Source organism: Anabrus simplex, chromosome 2, assembly GCF_040414725.1.
Source record: "Anabrus simplex isolate iqAnaSimp1 chromosome 2, ASM4041472v1, whole genome shotgun sequence".
Taxonomy (NCBI): domain Eukaryota; kingdom Metazoa; phylum Arthropoda; class Insecta; order Orthoptera; family Tettigoniidae; genus Anabrus; species Anabrus simplex.
The window spans coordinates 221555506-221577230 of NC_090266.1; the positions used below are offsets into that span (position 1 = coordinate 221555506).

Sequence of the window (21725 nt, forward strand, 5' to 3'; positions counted from 1 at the left end):
AAACATACGGAAACCGGGAGTTTCGGATTTGGCTCAGGTGCAGTAAGTGCATAACACTTAGACCTAAAATACAGTGCATTTCTTTCTTGATTATTTATGAGCTAAATAATTAGGCAATACCCCACGATATCCGGCGGGAAGTCTACATGATGCCACTTTGAGCTCTAGTATTATAATGATTCCAACGCATATTGTTATCCATGGTTTACGGTGTTTGAGTGGCAAATAGTCGTATTTACGATTTTAAATGACGAAAAATGGCACTAAACCTAATTTGAATATGTACTCTACGAGGAAAATATTATTACACCTATAATTATTGTGTGGACCCTCTATTTATCATAATTATATCTCGTGAGTTGAACTGTGACTTACGGCCTATTATAACACTTTAACCGCACTAAATGTGCCGCAGAATTCCACATCATCTTGTAGATTCCTTGCTAGGATTCACCGTTTAATACGGTCGGCTGAATTGTATAATGGTGGCTAATACCTAATAATCAACCAATTTGGTCTGCTATTTTATTTTACCCTTATTTTCTGATATTGGTCGGTTAATTGCATCTAAAATACTAAATTACCCGTTGCTGTTCCGTGGGCGGCCTTTCGCTATGGCCAGAAAGGTAACACAGGCCAGAGGCCCAAGTCTGGTTTAGTTTATTGCGACCCGCAACAAGATAATGGTCGTGTATACGGTTATCGCAGTGGCTCGCATGGGTTATGTGCTATCCTAACGTAGCCTAGATATCTGGTCATGTTATATTTTCCCTTCTCAAAAATAGCTGTTGTTGGTGATGTAGAGGTGTGTTATTGTGGTCGGCCAGTGTGATAACCGTTCTCCAGTGTGGCGAGTGTCCATGGACTTCGAATTCAGATGTGTTTGAATTTCGCAAATGACATTTCCAGGAAATGATTTGTGTTTGTTTGTAGTTTTCCCTTTTTCCACTTCATTCGTGTGTTGGAATGGTATCTTTGTCAAGCAAACTACCACTTCCTTCTCAATTAATTACAAAATCCACTTTCACAAAATTAATACAATACCTCGCGTTTTTCAATCAGTCAGCACGCGATAACATTATAAATTAATTTTGAACAGGTGATCGTCCTGATGTTGAGTACTGCCCTTCCTCCACTTAGATTTTGCAAGTTCTTTCTATCAATTGCAAAATTACGATGAAGCATTCTGTTTGTTGTCAGACATATCCTCAGATCTCTCTCCAAGTCCACTAAATTTGTCTCAGATCATTTAATAATACCAGATGAGTGGACGAGAACAGGGACTGTGAAAGAGTTAATTGCTCTTATTTTGTTTCCTGCACTTAGGAATGATTTTGAAACAGTTGTAGTTTTCTCAAGGAAAGCAGTCTTTAGTCTTCCTTTGATGGTTGGCTGACTGAACCTTTAAGCTGATGGAACCACAAGTACTTTTAAAATTATCCTGGTTGGAAATATTTCAATACTTCTTCTTCAGAGATCTGAAATTCATCAGTATTTACGAGTTTTCCTTGTTTCATCATTCTTCTTCTCCTTCAAAGTAGGATGGAGCCTTTCGGAAGCTGCAAGGGCAGCAATCTGGATGATTGACTGATATGACCGCTTAATAATATTTAACATGACTTACCTATGTTGATGTTGCTACACGGCTGAAAGGGCACCGGGATGGCAAGGTTAAAACTCATGGCTGTGTAGAGTATAGTGGCCTGGCTGACTGTTCTAGAACAATCATTTGATGGAACCTTACGTCATTAGGCAGAAATCTGATTGACTGATCAAAGCTTCAGACAGTGCTGACAACTCCAAAATAACACAAAAACAACTGAAGGTGAGCAGGTTATAAAACCTTAAAATATGAACATTCTCAATGAAGTTAATTACACTCAGTTCACTATAGTTCTAGATTTCATCTATAAAACTACTACTTTTCATAGTTGAAGGCCACATCCCTTCCAGATACAGTGGGATTCTTGACGTCGAATTCGTTGCTTCATCATGACGCGAAGTAACTTCCGCATGACTTACAGGATACTGCATAGCGAAGCATCCTGTCCGACTCGTTGGCTGAATGGTCAGCGTACTGGCCTTCGGTTAAGACGGTCCCGGGTTCGATTCCCGGCCGGGTCGGGGATTTTAACCTTCATTGGTTAATTCCAATGGCTCGGGGGCTGGGTGTTTGTGCTGTCCCGAACATCCCTGCAACTGACACACCACACATAACACTATCCTCCACCACAATAACACGCAGTTACCAACAAATGGCAGATGCCGCCCACCATCATCGGAGGGTCTGCCTTACAAGGGCTGCATCCGTCTAGAAATAGCCACACGAAATTATTATTATTAGCGAAGCATCCTTGCAAAGCGTTTCATTAGTCTGAGACAAGTTTCTATAAATCTCACTTGAAATATGTAGGGCTAAGTGATTTGTTTCGTACGTTATAGGCCAGATAGCTTCTCACTTATCGTATACCGCAGCGAAACAGCACAGAGCGTCGTCACAAACTGGAGGGTATGATTACGTGACTTTTGATTGAATAAATTACCGTAATTATACCAATAAATTTGTGACATTAATATTGAGGCAGCTCTAGCATATCGTAATAATAATAATAATAATAATAATAATAATAATAATAATAATAATAATAATAATAATAATAATAATAATAATAATAATAATAATGTTCTTTGATGAAGGTACATTCAGTTGCTATACATTTTAAAGGAGACGCCTCGGTGCCTGAAGTTTGTCCACCGAAGGCTTACTTGATGAGCCAGAAGCCAACGACAGGGAGTTGCCTAATATTTTTATTCAGCCGAAGGCTGCTTTGATCCTCAACAGCTCTGCCAGCAGCTGTTATAGATAGCCTGGGCATCACTGTAAATGAATACTAGGGAAATTGCGAGTGAGGTAGTTTCCCGTTGCTTTCCTCACCGAGCCAGAAGTTGATATTACATATCAGTATGCCAAGCCCACTGAAATGCACGCACCAACCGACCCTACCAGCGACTTTTTCACACCATTCATAACAGGGACTGGCTGCACAAGGAATGGCACTACTAGCATCGCTCATAACTGAGTTTGCGTCATTTATACACCCTGAAATACCACCCACGTCAAACGTGTTCGGAACCATCATTTTGAGACCAGAATATAACTGCAAACCAACTGCACCACTGAGGTCTACAGTATGTGACACATCGAGACTGCGGGTTAACCTCCCGAGGCGTAGGTTCAAGGATTCGTATATGGATTCAGTGTATTCAAAAACATGAAGGTCTCCATTGCCACTGTCGTACACCTGAACGAGAGAATGGACTTGGTTATGCTTATCATACGGCAACCTACTAAAAATCATATGCAAAAGTTCGGGTATGCAGCATGGCCACCAGTCTCCACACGCAAGGATCGAATAATAATTCTCTTAGGAAACAAGGCCGTCGGATCATATCTGGGTGTTTCCGGAGATAGGCCACAGTGCAAATTTTCGTGAAGACCCTGACTGGGAAAACCATCACGCTCGAGGTGGAAGCTTCTGACACGATCGAGAATGTGAATGCGAAAATCCAAGATAAGGAAGGAATTCCTCCTGATCAACAGCGATTGATCTTTGCTGGAAAGCAGTTGGAAGATGGTCGCACACTCTCGGACTACAACATCCAAAAGGAATCCACTCTCCATCTGGTGTTGCGTCTCCGTGGGAGTGTGATTGAACCGACTCTGCGAATCCTTGCTCAGAAATACAACTGCGACAAAATGATCTGCCACAAGTGTTATGCTCGTCTGCATCCCAGAGCTGCGAACTTCCGTAAGAAGTGTGGCCACACCAACAATATCCGCCCCAAGAAGTTGAAGTAGGCTGTAATCGCCCATTATGTACAGTACAGAAAATGGCAAAAATTCATTCTATAAACATGTACAAATTATTAGAATCCTTGGAAGAGGGGTCTGAATTGTCCTGCTTAGTATGCAAATGATACTGTACATGTTTTGAAATAAATGAACAGACTTTTTCATTTAAAAAAATAATAATTGCATGCAGCACGGGTCACATTTTCAGAGGCCCTCGGTGCTGACCTTGCACCATAAACTCAGTGTGTAATAAAAAAGGCTTTGGCTGCTCTTATCTTTCGTAGTGTTGCAATTCCATGGCCAGCACTGTAGTAGCCATGGAACAGTGACATTTCTGAATCCTCCCTGGAGGTGGCAGGTTCGAAACCCGACTCGGCCAAGTATTTTCATCCCTGTCTAATGCTTGGAACAACGTACACTCAAACTCCTGATGAAACACCGGGTCTCGTGATATCTCTTGTTTTTTTTTTGCTATTTGCTTTACGTCGCACCGACACAGATAGGTTTTATGGCGACGATTGGACAGGAAAGGCCTAGGAATGGGAAGGAAGCGACCGTGGCCTTAATTAAGTTACAGCCCCAGCATTTGCTTGTTGTGAAAATTGGAAACCACGGAAAACCATCTTCAGGGCTGCCGACAGTGGGGTTCGAACCCACTATCTCCCGGATGCGAGTTCACAGCTGCCCGCCCCTAACCACACGGCCAACTCGCCCGGTCCGTGATATTTCCGAAATTAAGTAACACTGGGCGTGGTCCGTACTCGCGTGCTGTTGGCCACAGGGGGAGGAAAGGTACTGACTATCCTACTCCAGTTAAACTCCGGCTCACGATGCTTGATCAGTAGCCAAAACTTAGCTGGTTCAGGTGTGGATAAGGGTCTGGGATATGATTAAACATTCATATAAGTAACACAATCGACATTTGTCTCCTGAGAAAAAGACTGTCGAGTTGTTAATAGCAGGCACTATCAGGCTAGTTGTTATTCAAAATTAATAATATTGTAGATTGATACATTGCTACCACCATTGAGTGTTACATAAATGTTCCAGTAGACAGAAAGAGGTTATGTTATGACGAATAAAACAACTCATCACACCATTATCAGCATTATTATGGAGTTTAAAAATGTATGTTTTTTCATCTAGAGTTAAAATTTGTTTTTTCATTCGGAAGATAGTGGGTTTGAACCCCACTGTTGGCAGCCCTGAAGATGGTTTTCCGTGGTTTCCCATTTTCACACCAGGAAAATGTTGAGGCTGTACCTTAATTAAGGCCACGGCCGCTTCCTTCCCACTCCTAGCCCTTTCCTATCCCATAGTCGCTATATGACATATCCGTGTCGGTACGACGGAAAGCAGATTGCAAATAAAATAAGAAAAAAAGGAAAGAAAAACTTTTAAGATTATTATTTAGTACAAGGATTTTTTTTCGTGTCGCATATGCATATTTCTGGATCTTACCTTGCCAGAACGACTGTTACCCAACGAAATGGCATGCAGATATTGGAGTTTTTTTTTACAAGTTGCTTTACGTCGCATCGGCACAGATAGGTCTTTCGGCGACGATGGGATAGGAAAGGGCTAGGAGTGGGAAGGAAGTGGCCGTGGCCTTAATTAAAGTACAGCCCCAGCATTTGCCTGGTGTGGAAATGGGAAACTACGGGAAACCATCTTCAGGGCTGCTGACACAGGGTTTCCAATCCACTATCTCCCGAATGCACGCTCAGAGTTGCGCGTGCTTAACCGCACTGCCAACCCGCTTGGTAGATATTGGAGTGCGATGTCATCAGCGCGACGATATCCTCAGCCTATTGCTTGGCTTTCATCACCTCGTACGCTGCCTCTCTTATCGAACAGCTCATCGGTTGCTCTCATGAGGCTCACTGAACCTCATTCGAGCCCTCAATCTAGAAGATAAGTCCCTGGACCAGCGGGGAATCGAACTCGGGACCTGCAGGCATGCTACACCTACACGACGGGGCTGATAGGGATGTTTTACAATCTTGTAAACTGTATGTTCAATACATATGGATGCGGTATGTCCCCGACTTAATACTTTCTAACCATTGAAAATGAAATTAGTCGTTGAGTTTCCTCTTAGAACATTGGAAACAAGCAGAAACTTTTACAAAAATGCAACCCCTAAGGGGGAAGGGATAAGGCAATATGGACAGAATATATGGCAATGTTTCGGAGAGACTGGTTATGGGGTGCTATACTAGTTAATATTTACGCTGCATGGTTGTATTAATAGATATCGGCCTGCTGTAATAGTTAATTTTTCTGTTGCTTGGTAGCATGATAAAAAACTCGAAAATGAGAGGAAATCGTAGGCACCTTCTCGTTGTGTTTCACTGGACATCCTAACAACCAAGGAAGATTTTTCTCTTTTCTTGAAAGCAAAGAAAAAAAAATTATTAACAGAAGATTCCCGTGTTAAGAACAAGTAATTCTACTAGTATTAAATAACCATGCTTTTAGATCGGAATGACTGGTTTGTTGGGATACTTTCGAAACCTATTACTTCCTGTATCAGAACTTTAAAATTGTAGTAAATCTAATCACGGTAGTTGATAAAATTACCGCAGGCAGTAATTCAAGTGATTCTATTAGTGACAATCGGGTATAGTTGACTCTTTCAGCAAGCAGGTCTATTTCTCTGCTTTGCTATGCCTACCGGTTCTCTTGTCATGGAGTGCGATCCATTCTCTTGCTGACAGAATGCTTACGAGCCTGTCCCACAATGCACGTATCTCAGCTGCCGAAACCCTTTTGTATTCCTGTTGCGTGGTCAGATGAGCTATTGTATTCTCAATCTGTCAGGAATAATTGCCTGTATTTTCCTTCCAGAACAGAGGCAAATATGAGCGAGTTATATCAATAATACAAAGGGATTTGTAACGGCGTATTATCTTCTCGCCCAATTAGCCGGCACACGAAGCGATTTGCCTTATTATTCCAATGTACCGGCTGTTCCAATTAGCAATGTGATAGGTACAATTCATTAAAATTCAAAGCCCGTATAATAGTCAGTACCGTGCATTGGAGCTTGAACTCCTGCGCTATAATTGAGTCATATCCAGCTTACAGTATGATGATCACCTGAAGATTTTGTGCGGTAGCCGGTTATTTTTCCCCTACGACTGTGACAGCCGAGTTTGTTAACTCATGTATTCTGCTAGGGCTATGAAACAGCACTGTTCAAAAGGTTCTAAGTTCAAATCATGACGTTGACAGAGTAACCCCATTGTTTGGAGGTTTGTGTACCGGGTGTACGGAGTATGAGTTGCTTGTGCGAGCGATGGGTCCAATCCCGTTACAATGTCGGCCAAGCTAAACAGCTGCTGAAACCACACGTGCGTAGTTCTCGCAATTAATGAAATGCACGCTTTTGAAATGGACAGTGGGGTACACGTGGAATCTGTCACTTACTAGGCAAGCATGCTATTGGTCAATAGCTATCTGCCATTGGTCGAGAGTGGAGCCGATCCCAGACAGTCGTATCTGCTATTCGTCCACAGTCGAGCTGGTGGATGGTCCGATGGGTGGTCCTGCTTAACCTTTGAGTTGCGAGAACTTTACAGTTGTGTACAAAGAAAGCTGTGAGTAATAAACAGACCTACTGTAAGTAGTCTATTTAACAACGAGTCTTTATTTATCATTGGTATATGCCTATAGAATCGATTCGTGCTGTCAGGAGATTATTTCAAGGGAAATTCTCCGATGATCGAGCTTCAAGTCACACTGCGATTCATAGATTAGTTAAAAATCGAGAAAGGGAGGAGTGTTTCGAGATAAGAAACGAAGACTGTGACTTACAGTCCTCACAGAAGAAATTCTCTATGACGTCGGGCATCACTTCGAAAATTCTCCTAGGAAATCTCTTTGGCTCTTTCTCAGCCATCGAGAATTTCCTACTGCTCTGAACCGACGACTTATTTATAACTTACTTAACTTGTAACGGATGAGTAAACGTCATTTTACGCGATTTTGGGGCTCAATGCAGCCCTCACCGCGCGTACGCGAAACTCATGATCTGTTCACACTGTAGTAGCGTCCACCTGGTCGTTCGTTTCTAGGCTGTGGCACAAACAGGAGAGGGAACTAAGGGAGAGTGCGGTATATTCTGCGTAAAGTAACATGAATAAGAACGTAGATGGAATAGAAATCTCACTCTCTCCGTTACTAGATGCGGTTTTCCCTGGTTTCTTGTGAGAACAATTTCAAGCATGGAGTTGAAATCAGAAACTAGTGTGAACCGCATCCATAAGGGGGCAGAGTGGGATTTCCATTCCATGTGAGACAACACAATGTGAAGAAATCCTGGTTTTCCTTCAAGAAACCTCGTATGAAACCTTTTTCCGGATTAATTTTTCGTATTTACTCAGCACTGAAAGATGATAGAGTTGACGAATATGGCGGCGTCGCCATTCTAGTCCATACATCTTTACCCTAACAATGCCTTACGATAATAGGAAGTATATTCCTTCTCCTCTTCGAGTTATTTCTGACGGTGTCCACTGCCCTGTTCACCCAACCGAAATCAACGATTGCAAATGACACGCAACTACGACCACCATATCACATCTGCAGCGATTTTATTGCCTATGCACCAGTTTGGGGATGAAAATAACTGATTAATACTGGCAAGGCCTCCTGGACCTCATGGATGACGAAAAACTAGCCGAACGATCGATCACCAAACTTACTCCTTCTCCCACCATAGAGCCATCTGCCTTAGACATTACGATGACTTCTCTTTCTAATATCTCTCCTAGCAGATTGGTCTGCTACTGATGAAACAATGGGATCTGGTAACCTTCCAATCTTCACCCCCTCCTTCACAACCCAACCTCCCATTACGTAAATGGAAATGCTCAGAAGAAAACTGCTCACTCTGTACAGTAATAATAGATTATGAGGTCCTTCGTTTTTCACCGAATATATCTGCATAAGTTGGTTATACCCTTCTTACGGACGCAATTAAAATGGCAGCGAAAACTTTCATATCCCAGAAAAAGCCCACTTCAAGGAGTAAAATACGCCCACCGTTTAATGGAATTCAGAACGCTCTTGAGCAATAGCACAACGATGAACGGCCCTCCGGAATTATCGGCAGCAACCAACATATGAAATATATTAACAATATAAACGCACCACAGCCCAAGTGCGCCAGTTTCCGAAGAAGCGAAAAAGGGAAAACTGGGATGCTTTCCGTTCTTCTCTTAACAGAGACTTAAATATGACAGATATATGGAATACTGTCAAGGCTTACAAAAATAACTAGTATCCTTGGTAATATTCTCAAAATGACATATGGTTGGAAGAATTCACTGAGAGAATCGCCCCACCACGCGCAGATCAAGAACCGTTTAAGTTCAATACGGAAGATACCCCACACTTTGTATGATCCTCATATTCTATGACAGAACTGAATTTAGCCATGAAGCGATCATTCATCACATCATTAGTTATTGATAATATATATTATCCCACCTCCCCGAACAAGTCTTATTGTGGTTATAATGGGTCATACATGAGATTATGGCTGTATAATCAACACCATCTACTCCCAATACCATAAAAAATGCAGTCAGTGGGACTTAAAACAAATAGCATGATTGAAACAACAGGGCCTAAACCCACTGAACAAAAAAGCATCTGTGGGCTCCATATGTTGTTATAATTCATCGTTGTCATCAAATTCGAAAATGTAATTTTCATTCCATGATTATAAGAGTTAATGTAAAAGAATCCTGTAGCATCTCATCATTAGTAAGATCTCTGTAAATCGATATACATAAGGATAAAAATGAAACTTGATAGGGCATGATAGTTTAAATCAATACAGTATCTCATATACGGTATAAACTCTGGATATAATGTATTTATTTACTCACTTCCACCTGTGAAAGTTTGCGCGGTATTCCAAGACTTTCACGAGGAAGATTGAGTTTCTCCAATGGATTGAGGTTAAGTCAGCAATGGTTGAAGTTAAATCAACAATGGTAGAACGAATAAGTAAGTGGTAAGAAAAATTGCATAACATACCAAACGGGTAATACGGCTACCACAGATGGTTTTTAAACATTACTAATAAGAAAACGTATTAATAAGTACCTGTCCATATTTTAAACATGAAAATCAAGAGTAGCTTCTTCGGAAACTGACGCACTTGGGCTGTGGTGCGTTTGCATTGTAAATATAAAGAGTGTGGTAAAAATCGCAGTAATATTATTTACAAACATGTAGGCTGCGCGTAATCAGAATACTCCGTTTGGTAAAGCGCGGATTAATACAATTTCGTTAATGCTAGGATTCTGAGTTATCCGACATTCAGGTGTAACCTTTATGTATTCTAACATTGTTATTGGTTGGAATTATCTGTTGACATTCCTTACAAGGAATGCGCTGAATGTCCTCCCCTTGCTTGAATACAGACCTCAACTTGTCACCTCATCGAGTTCCGAACACGCTCAAGCATTCCTGGCGTTGTGCTTATGTGTAAGCAGGATCCAAAATTGACTCGCAGGGAGTCGCTACTACGTTATTCAGTCCAGCCAAGACAGGTACACATTTTAACCAGCAAGTGTCTCGCAGTTAATGTAAGAAAATAAAACGTATTGGGTTCACTATGTAGCTCCATTGTCGCCATTTCAATTCGGTCCAGGCCTAGATTTACTCTCTTCACTCCGCTGTTTAGTGAATCAGTCGTCCTTTGGGTCTCTTTCCAACGACTTACAACGTGTTGGCCACTCTTGAAATTATATCTGCTTCTGCACTCAGCACATGTCCAAACCAATGTACACGACTTTTATGCATTTTCTCTGTTCTTTCTTTCTTTCTTTCTTTCTTTCTTTCTTTCTTTCTTTCTTTATTTCTTTCTTAATCTGTTTACCCTCCAGGGTTGGTTTTTTTCCCCTCGGACTCAGCGAGGGATCTCACCTCTACCGCCTCAAAGGCAGTGGCCTGGAGCGTGAGACATTGGGTCGGGGTATACAACTGGGGAGGATGACCAGTACCTCGCTCAGGCGGCCTCACCTGCTATGTTGAACAGGGGCCTTGGTGGCGGATGGGAAGATTGGAAGGGATAGACAAGGAAGAGGGAAGGAATCGGCCGTGGCCTTAAGTTAGGTGCAATCCCGGCATTTGCCTGGAGGAGAAGTGGGAAACCACGGAAAACCACTGCATGATGGCTGAGGTGGGAATCGACCTCACCTCTACTCAGTTGACCTCCCGAGGCTGAGTGGACCCCGTTCCAGCCCTCTTACCACTTTTCAAATTTCGTGGCAGAGCCGGGAATCGAACCCGGTCCTCCGGGGGTTGGCATCCAAACACAGTAACCACTACACCACAGAGGCGGATATTTGCTCTTTTTCCCGGCGCAATACTAACAAGGGGAGGCTACGGCGCATGGGTGACCGATTCGATCCACCTTTGGTACACTTGTAGGGCATGGCCAGGAGTGTAACAGGTGTGCAAGTAGTAAGACACAATTCTCATTCGTTTACGAGAAATTAACGAAGGAAAAATTGCAGTGCGCTAAAAACGTAAACTCGTGTCGTCATCCCGAGGTGGTGCAGCTCTTTTCAGGCACACCACCATTGGAGGTGAGCTGCATGTACTATTTTAACCACATACCAGCCCTCCTGCATTCTTAAATTTCTGGCAGTACCGGGAATCGAACCCAGGCCCCCGAGGACGGCAGCTAATTACACTAACCGTTACGCTACGGAGGCGGAAAAACTCGTGTCCTCATCCCGAGGGGTTGCAGCTCTTTTCAGGCACACCCCCATTGGAGGTGAGCTGCATGTACCATTTCAACCACATACCAGTCCTCCTGCCATTTTTTTTTAATTTCTGGCAGTACCGGGAATCTAACCCGGGCCCCCAAGGACGGCAGCTAATAACACTAACCGTTACGCTATGGAGGCGGACGCAGTGCGCTTATGTGCAGGCTATGTTTGCGGAAAAGACAACGACCTCGTGGCGCAGCGCGGGATCGCTGAATCGAATCTAGCCAGCAGAGCACATTTTTCCCCCACATCTCTCACAAATTCAGGTGTCTTCAATGATGTTCATTTTCGAATCCTCTTCTTCTTTATCTGTTTACCCTCCATGTGCGGTACTTCCCTCGGACTCAGCGAGGGTTTCCACCTCTACCACCTCAAGGGCAGTGTCTTGGAGTTTCAGACTCTGGGTCGGGTGATACAACTGGGGAGGATGACCAACACCTCGCCCAGGCGGCTGCACCTGCTATGATGAACAGGGGTCTTGCGGGGGATGGGAAGAATGGAAGGGATAGACAAGGAGGAGGGAAGGAAGCGGCCGTGGCCTTAAGTTAGGTACCATCCCGGCAATTGCCTGGAGGAGAAGTGGGAAACCACAGGAAAAAGGGTTCTGAAAAATCGTGCAGGAATAAACGTTATCTTTAAATCACATGCGTCCTACGTTATGTGTGTTGCAAATAGGTTACTATTATTATTATTATTATTATTATTATTATTATTATTATTATCATTATTATTCAAGTTTGTGCGTATTTTATTATATGCATACTTTTACAGGTAAAAGGCTCTGTTAGTTCCTTTCATCACTTCTGTGAAATATCGGACTTTCTCGTATCCCGCAAGCAGTGACTCACTCTACGGGTATCCGTTGGGACACGTTTTGACCTCGCGAGGGCAGCTTATTTTTCCAAGTTGCTTTACGCAACACCGACACAGTTATGTCTTATAGCGAAGATGGGAGAGTAAAGGGCTAGGAGTAGGAAGGAAACGTCCGTAGCCTTAATTAAGGTACAGCCCCTGCATTTGTCTGGTGTGAAAATGGGAAACCACGGTGAACCATCTTCAGGGCTGCCGACAGTGGTATTCGAACCCACTATCTCCAGAATACTGGATACTGGTCTCACTTAAGCGACTACAGCTATCGAGTTCGGTACGAGGACAGCTACATACGAACAAAAGATTTTGGTTAGCAGGTGGGTAAACGGTGTCCAGGCAACCGTTAGGAGCCGCATTCGTACGTTGGCTCTTGAGGTATTTACATAGCGGGATGTCTGATTTTACCCCGACAGTGATGTGCCTGGACCTTCGAAGGCCGATGAATGTGAACCTGATTCAAATATGCAGACTAGTGAAGAGTCGAAAATACAATCAAAAACTGCGCTAGTATGTTGTGAGCAGCTACTTCTGGAAAATATAACATGGCGACGACACCTTCCGCAGTGCTTAACAAAGAACACATGAACATCTGAGCAAAACTTTACAGCAAAATAAAGGCAACTATGGAGGAAAGTATAATCGTTACAGAAGACGATCTTATTATAGACACGATACTGTATAGGCTTTTGGGCTTATCCGTGTCAAGAAAATAAGGTGAAATTCTTTACGTTTCGCAGAGAACAGTCGAGATTTATTATGAGGAAGCAGAGCACAGTTCTCTGCGAAACGTAAATAATTTCACCTTATTTTCTTGACACGGCATAAGCCTAGAAGCCTATACAGTATCATGTCTATAAGTACGGGCCGTGAAAGCATGAATGGCAACGATCTTATTATGTTTCAAGAACCTGAAGAAGAAGGCCTTTTCACAGAAGTTAAAGATTCTGCCTTACAATCGGACGACAAGTACCATCCAGATGAAAATGTCGGAAATTGATAAGGATACAATTCCGCTTGATTACAAAATAAAGGTGGTCAATTTCGCGAAAGAGCACCCAAAACGGAACCTGGAATCTCTGCTAAGAGAGGGAGATTCCCGTATAAAGAGAATGGATCAGCTGAAGGTATGGGAGGAGCAAATTAGAAGCGGTGGATCCACGACAGATTAATACAAAACAATTGATACGTGGAGTCACGGTAGGTTTGTACAAGCTCTCCAATCCAAGCAGCAAGTCACGACGAGGAACTTGCAGTAATGGGCTCTGGCTGTGGCCAGCCAATTTCTGGAATTGGAATTTAAAACTTCGGAGGCGTGGGTCAACGTCTTCAAACGAAGACACCGAATTCGACAAAGAAATATAACAAAAATTATTGTCGGAGGGAGAAACCGTGACAATGGAGGAGACTCTTGCTGCAGCAGAAAAGTTTCGAATGCAAACACGAGCCCTCGTCCCATACTACAAGGGTTTTGTCATCAACACCCACCAAACAGGTATTTGGAAAATATGTTTCCCCTCCAGGGTCGGTTTTACCATCGGACTCAGCGAGGGATCCAACTTCTACCGCCTCAAGGGCAGTGTCCTGGTGCTTTTGACTTTGAGCCGAGGGATACAACTGGAGAGGATGACCAGTACCTCGCTCAGGCGGCCTCAGCTGCTATGCTGAACAGGGGCCTTGGAAAATAAATATCATGTAGAAAATAAAGTACTTACATTCGACTCTTTTTTTCCAGCGTGCCAATACCAGTCGACGTAAACCGAACCCTCGCCGAACAAGGATCGAAGTTTGTGCTTATTAAGTAGAAGGGTATGAATAACGTCACACATTCATATACCGCACCATATGCCATGACCCTATACGGAAAACTACTTCCAACGGTTTTCGTCTGTCTGCAAGAGGCGACTGGCAAATTTGGACCAAGGTTGCAAAAATCAGTAGACGCGTATGCGAAAATATATACAAACATTGCCATTATATTCCTCAAAGTTAGGGAAGCTGAAGACAGCATTATATAAAGATTTTCTGATCGATGTGATGAAGTCATACGTGAAGGATAAACAATTTATTTTCCTAATCGTTTCTTGGGGAGGGCAAACAAACTCAGTTTTGTATGATGAGATTTTCAGAGATGAATATGATATACCAACGTTCATCATAAAATTCATCCCACCCAAATGCACTCTATAAGTTTATTTTTATCGGCAAGTGAAGAACTTTATCAAAAGACTCGAGAACTGCGCTTACATTATTGAACACGATAAAAATTCAATCTCTGGTACGCCATCAGTTATCGGCACCGATTTTCTGCAGCATGTTCAAATACGCGTGGTTTGCGGCCAAACTGTGCGATGACTGGACATCGTCCATGAACGTCAACGTCGTTTGCTTTGCGATAAGTGTATTAAAAAATCCTGCGAATGCAAAAATACGGCATTTATCACTTGCGCAAGATGCCGCAAAAATTATTTTTTCCCCTGCTTGTATGATCATGCCATCCTAGCCCGAGCAGTAATTCTTCGCGCGAACAGCACGACAGTGAAGAAAAATAGGGCAGAATAAGTTGTAAAATGTACTGGGAAGAAGAGTATTAATTATTCAAACAGCTCCTGTACCATTTTTCAAAACCCGTTTCCCGCTAAAATGTTCTTATTGGAGTTGATTCGAAAATGAACATTATTGTAGACAAATTAAAGAAATATATTAATCGAGGATCACCCATACCTCCAATAATACAGTTGCTCTCTTGACTTTTCCATTCTTTGTTTCCAGATTTTTCCTTTATTATGTTTGTATTCTGTGTCTTAATTTGTGAGAGATACGCAATATATCAGGAAGAAGAGTCGTCCATCGGCGGGATTCGACCGAGCTATCCCGCACTTTCGAAGCGGAGCACTTGCCGCTGCGCCACGAGCTCGTTGTCTTTTCCGCAAACATAGATTGGACATAAGCGCACTGGAATTTTTCATTGATTAATTAATCGGAAACGGCTGAGGATTGCACCTTGCTACTTACACTTGTTATACTCCTGGCCATGTTCTACACGTTGTAACGGTTCAAATCCCGTTACAAGATTATATATGTATTATTATTATTATTATTATTATTATTATTATTATTATTATTATTATTATTATTATTATTACTATGATTATTATTATTACTATTATTATTATTATTATTATTATTATTATTATTATTATTATTATTATTATTATTATTATTATGACCGTATTATTATTATTTTATCTGTGAGATTACTATTATTGTAATATAATTATTCTTCAATTTGATTCTGCAATGCTTGTCGCTTGCGTGATTGTAGTTAACTGTATGCATATATACGTGTGTGTAGATTAACACTCAAGACATGCACAGTAGGAGTTGCTATATATCAGATGTGGATGTTACATTGTGCAATACTGCTGGCGATACTGCCAAGTCATTGCTACGTCATCGTGAGCATTTAGCGATGAGCTCACTTTCTTTGAGTAACCTAGGATGCTGCGGGCGATTTCGCCATAGGGTGTAATATTTGTAGCGAGGTGAGAGTAGATCATAGTTATTTCTGGAGATTACGTAGGTGCATCCGTTGAGATGTTCCTAACTCGCTGACTATCTTCTGAAACATATAAAACTGCATTTAAATTGAAAATTATGAAAATTAATATTCATTAAATAAAATACACAATCGTCGAACCTTGTACTCACACTTAACTTCCTACCTGCTTCCTTACACATACGTTATTTGATGGGCGCCAGCTACCACTCAGTGCAGCAATAATAGAATGAGAATGTAGACTATCTCTAGGGTGTGGGGTAAGAAGCTTACTTTTGATAACATACCATATAAGTTCTGGGAAAAGGAGATTGGCGTTGGGTTTCTCCATTAAATTTGAGGTTACGTTATACTATTCTGGAAATGAAACGCTAAATTAATTTGACAGAACAAAATGTATTCTTGAAATAATTTCAATAAAAATAGTGAGAACTGCTGCGATTAAAATAGATGAGAATATGAAATTATGACATTGCAACTGAAGGAAACCAGGCATGAATTTTAATTCTTCTTGACCGGACATTTAACAATTTATACGAAATATATCCCTCACCGGTTCACTTGACTGTACCTTCAACACTTTGAGTGTAATTACGACGTATTCCTTAGATCTGGTGTTTACTGTAGATGTGTCCAACTCGTTGGCTGAATGGTCAGGGTACTGGCCTTCGGTTCAGAGGGTCCCGGGTTCGATTCCCGGCAGGGTCGGGAATGTTAACCATCATTAGTTAATTTCTCTGGCACTGGGGCTGGGTGTATGTGCTGTCTTCATCATCATTTCATCCTCATCACGACGCGCAGGTCGCCTACGGGAGTCAAATCAAAAGACCTGCACCTGGCGAGCCGAACATGTCCTCGGACACTCCCGGCACTTAAAGCCAAACGCCATTTCATTTACTGTAGATGTGTCATGCCTAATTTGGTGACGTATCCATGTGACTGCTTCTTCTCCATATCATATGACTTCTTTGTAAGTCTGTATGGTATGACTTCATTGCAAGTGTATCCTTCTATGACTCCATGGTAAGCCTTTGCGTCCGTATCTTCAACTAAGTGACCGACTGAGGCCTCTCCATCTCGTTCAGTAAATGACCAACTGCGGCCTCTCCTTCCAATAGATTAATGACTGAGGTCTCTCCGTCTCGTTCACCCAATGACTGTTCACTTATCCATTTGATTTCTTCACTGTACACCTTCCGTTTAACTAATGACTGACGCTACAATGTACAGCCACCTTTTATACACGTTGGTTGACGCACCTACGTAATCTACAGAAATAACTATGATCTACTCCCACCTCGCGACAAATATTACACCCTATGGCGAAATCGCCCGCAGCACCCTAGGTTACTCAAAGAAAGTGAGCTCATCGCTAAATGCTCACGATGACGTAGCAATGACTTGGCAGTATCGCCAGCAGTATTGCACAATGTAACATTGTCATATCCACATCTGATATATAGCAACTCCTACTGTACATGTCTTGAGTGTTAATTTACACACACGTATATATGCATACAGTTAACTACAATCACGCAAGCGACAAGCATTGCAGAATCGAACTGAATAATAATTATATTACAATAATAATAATCTCACAGATAAAATAATAATAATAATATTCATCATCATAATATCACAGGTGAAATAATAATAATAATAATAATAATAATAATAATAATAATAATAATAATAATAATAATAGTAATAATAATAATGATACTAATAATAATAAGAAGAAGATTAAGAAGAAGAAAAAAGAAGTAGAAAAATACAGATGTTATCTTGTAACGGGATTTGAACCGTTACAACGTGAACCAGAGATGGATTGAATCGGTCACCCATCCTCATAGCCTCCCCTTGTAAATATTTTTCTCCTTGATAATGCAGTCCATTCAACTTACACTTTGCGTTTTAGCACCTATTTTTCAATGACGTTAGCTGATATTCTGCTTCTGTCATAGTCGGTCAACATTTAGTGGCATGCAGTGCAACAGAACGGACGATTGTTTGACAGATTTTTTTTGCGTTCAGATGATATAAATATTTCATCCTACGGTCCCAGGTAACGTCTGTCATCGTTGGATACTCTGTATATTGCATTGATGTATTCCTGAAATGCTACGTTATTTTGTACACGACTGCTTCATTCGTAACCGTAGCAAGTACAGACACCACGGACATACAGGTTATCAGGTGGACGTCATGCTTTCTAAGTACACAACCACGACGCCATACGTGAAGAAACGACAAAACTCAGGGTCAACAGTAGTTAACACGCGAGTGGTTTGATTTTACCGACAATTACTCCATAAAAATGCTGGGTGCCTTATTTCAAATGATGGAACAAAGAATTGCAGTTACACTCGTAACCCAGGCTATGTAAATAGTTCGTATTCACACTCTTACGTAGGGCTGATGATCAAAGATCTCCTAAGTCCCTAGGATGAATTCATAAAAATTATACACATCTTCGGCTGTTCTACCAGCCAAACCAATGCGACCACTTGTTGAAATGACTTCTAACTCTGAAGACTTCGTAAGATCGATGACTTCAACTCTGCTGTGGTGCCGGTGCAGGAGTTCCTGATAGGTTAATAATAATAATAATAATAATAATAATAATAATAATAATAATAATAATAATAATAATAATAATAATAATAATAATAATAATTGTTCCGGGGTTATCCGTGGAACGCAGAGAGGTGAAAGAAAGTGTGAGCTTGAATGGGTCTATCTACGATATCAAAGATTAGTTTTAAACTTTAAAATAAAGGCTGTATTTCTTTTCAGATCTCAAACATACCAAAATTCTTCACTATGTGAAGGAATAAAATGTCCGGTGCAAAATATCAAACAAGAATAGAAACCCAAGGGTTGAAAGATACAAGTTTTGAGCTTCCAGCTCCAATTTAAAATTTTACAACTTCGCAAATGTTGCGTTTCTTTGGATCAGGAGAGATATCTCCCAAAACACAGTTCAAGAGCACTTTCCTCCAAAAGTTACAAATACGGCCTTCCAAAGGCCCCACTCAATATTACACCAATATCAGACAAGAGCTTACATGCTCTACAAATTCAACCAAGGAGGCTGTGCTCCCAATTCCTTACAGCCTACTCAAAGCAACATTACAAAAACTTTACAATTTCTGACCTCTCTAGGCACAACCTACGATTTACAATACTTTTACACAGGGGTATCTAGTACCCGTACTACTGGGCCTTCGTAGAAAAGAAGAACAGGTTAAATTATTGGCCCAAACTCAAAAACGTATGGAGGCGTACACTTGCGCTCCTGAAAAACCAATTTTTAAAACCCTACTTGGACTTGTGGCCCGATGATGCAGAGGCTAATCCCACACTACTGAGGTGACTAGAAAGAAAGGTTAATTAATGCTTTACAGGAAGAAAAAGAGTTACAAAATCACAGTCACCTCAAGATAAATTGAAGGGGAACTCGAGAGGGTAACGCACTCTCTATTTCGATTTACAGTTTAAGCCTTTATGAAATTTTACATTAGAAGAAGTTTATATTTTAGAAAACAGATGGTTACATAGTTAAAAATTAGAACATTCCTCTCGGGGCCGTTTGCGGAGTTAGCTACAGAGACAGAAAACTGGTGGCCATTACCTGGGCTGATGTTTTACCTGCCGAAGAATGAGGCACAAAACACACACACTCAGAGATTCGACGACCAATAGGACAAGGTAACTTGGAAAAGTCGCAGCTTATATATCCGAGAGGAGGGTTCGAGAAGGCTCTGGACTAAATACGGACACACCCTGTCATTTTTATTGGCTAAACCAAAAAACTACAAGAAGCCTGTGATTGGCTGAAAAATAATTACAGAAAATTTGTTATTGGCCAGACTCCAAAGCTGGCGCGATAAGAAAGAAGTGTTGCAAACCTTGAAGTATCAAAATAAATGAAAGCCAATTCTGTTTAGAAAACCTATAAACACGAAACTTCTTCCAATCACTAATTATTCCACTTTCCACCAGAATGCAGGACCTCAGTTTTTTTATAGGGACTTTTATGGAAAAAGGTCAAACTACTTGATGTACATCAAAAGAAAACAAAACAAAGAAATCCAATCAGCTTAGGAAATTTAAAAATATTATGTTACTCAGTTATTTAGTAGTGGCATATTCTGATCAATGTCCCAACTTTATGCATTAGCTGTTTCAGGATTTGTTCCATAGATAGTGTTCCTTAAGGCGCTTGTTTTAAATGTGCGGTTTTGAGGTGTACCTCCCTACACAATAATAATAATAATAATAATAATAATAATAATAATAATAATAATAATAATAATAATAATAATAATAATGATAATAATAATGGCGTATGGCGTCAAGATAGGCCTGGTCCAGGTCTTTTTCTAGTATTCGGCCTATAGGGAACCTGCATGTCTGTGAGGATGGGGCCCTACTTAAGATGAAATGAAATGGCGTACGGCTTTTAGTGCCGGGGGTGTCCGGGGACATGTTCGGCTCGCCAGGTGCAGGTCTTTTGATTTTATGCCCGTAGACGACCTGCGCGTCTTGATGAGGATGAAATGATAATGAAGACAACACACACACACCCAGCCCCCGTGCCAGCGAAATTAACCAATTTCCGACCCTGCCGGGAATCGAACTCGAGGCCCCTGTGACCAAAGGTCAGCACGCTAACCGTTTAGCCACGGAGCCGGACCCTACCTAGGATGATTTCTAGTGATGAAGACGACACACACACAAACACACACACACAGCTCTCGAGCCGTAAGAATTCAATTAAGGTTAAAAATCCCCGACCAGTCCGGGAAACGAACCCGAGACCCCCTGGACCAAAGATCAGAACGTTAACTGTTTTGCCAAGGAGTAGGACCATAAGTTGATTAATGTATTTCATAATTTGAACAGCTGGGACACTCATGAGTTTGGACTTAGTTGTGAGGAATCTACTGAAGTACAGAACAATTAAATAGGTGGCTTCATTACATGATCCCCTTGACTAACGCTTTTTTTAATTCCTGAAGTGTGAAAAGTTTTACTCAAAATAAGGTGAATTATTATTACAGTATTGTATGCGTGTTACGTCCTTTCAGTTACTATAGAGTTTATAAGACGCTGGAGTGCCGAAATACTTTCCTGGGAAGGTATTTTTTAGCGCCCCCGTAAATACATTCACTCAGATCTGTTACGCTAAGACACAGATTGCATCGGTCATCGAACCCGGTGGCATGAGCAACAAAGGTGAGCTTCTAACCTATTTCACCGTCGTAAGTAGAAGGGGATGATGATGATGATGATGATGATGATGATGATGATATAAGTAAACTCGTGTCCTCCTCTCGAGGTGGTGCAGCTCTTTTCATGTACAACCCCAGTGGAGTTGAACTGAATGTACCATTTCAACCACACACCAGCCCTTCTGCCATTCTTAAAGTTCTGGCAATACTGAGAATCGAACCCGGGCCCCCCAAGGACGGCAGCTAATAACATTAACCGTTACAGTACGTAGGCGAGCGTGATAATAATGATGATGATGATGATGATGATAGAGATGTACCAAGCCCCTTGCATGAGGGAAGATGGTGGCTGAAATCACATCGGAATTGGTATCTTGAATCGCTACCAGTCACGAAGTAATTCCCACATTTCT

At 41.5% G+C, this 21725-nt stretch overlaps 1 protein-coding gene across 1 annotated transcript; it reads left to right on the plus strand.

Moving 5' to 3' along the window:
* Positions 1-614: 614 nt before the first annotated feature.
* Positions 615-3859, plus strand: LOC136863495 (ubiquitin-ribosomal protein eL40 fusion protein-like). The gene is made up of 2 exons (XM_068225964.1): positions 615-626; positions 3473-3859. The coding sequence occupies exons 1-2, from the start codon at positions 615-617 to the stop codon at positions 3857-3859; spliced, it is 399 nt and encodes a 132-aa protein (XP_068082065.1).
* Positions 3860-21725: the final 17866 nt, after the last annotated feature.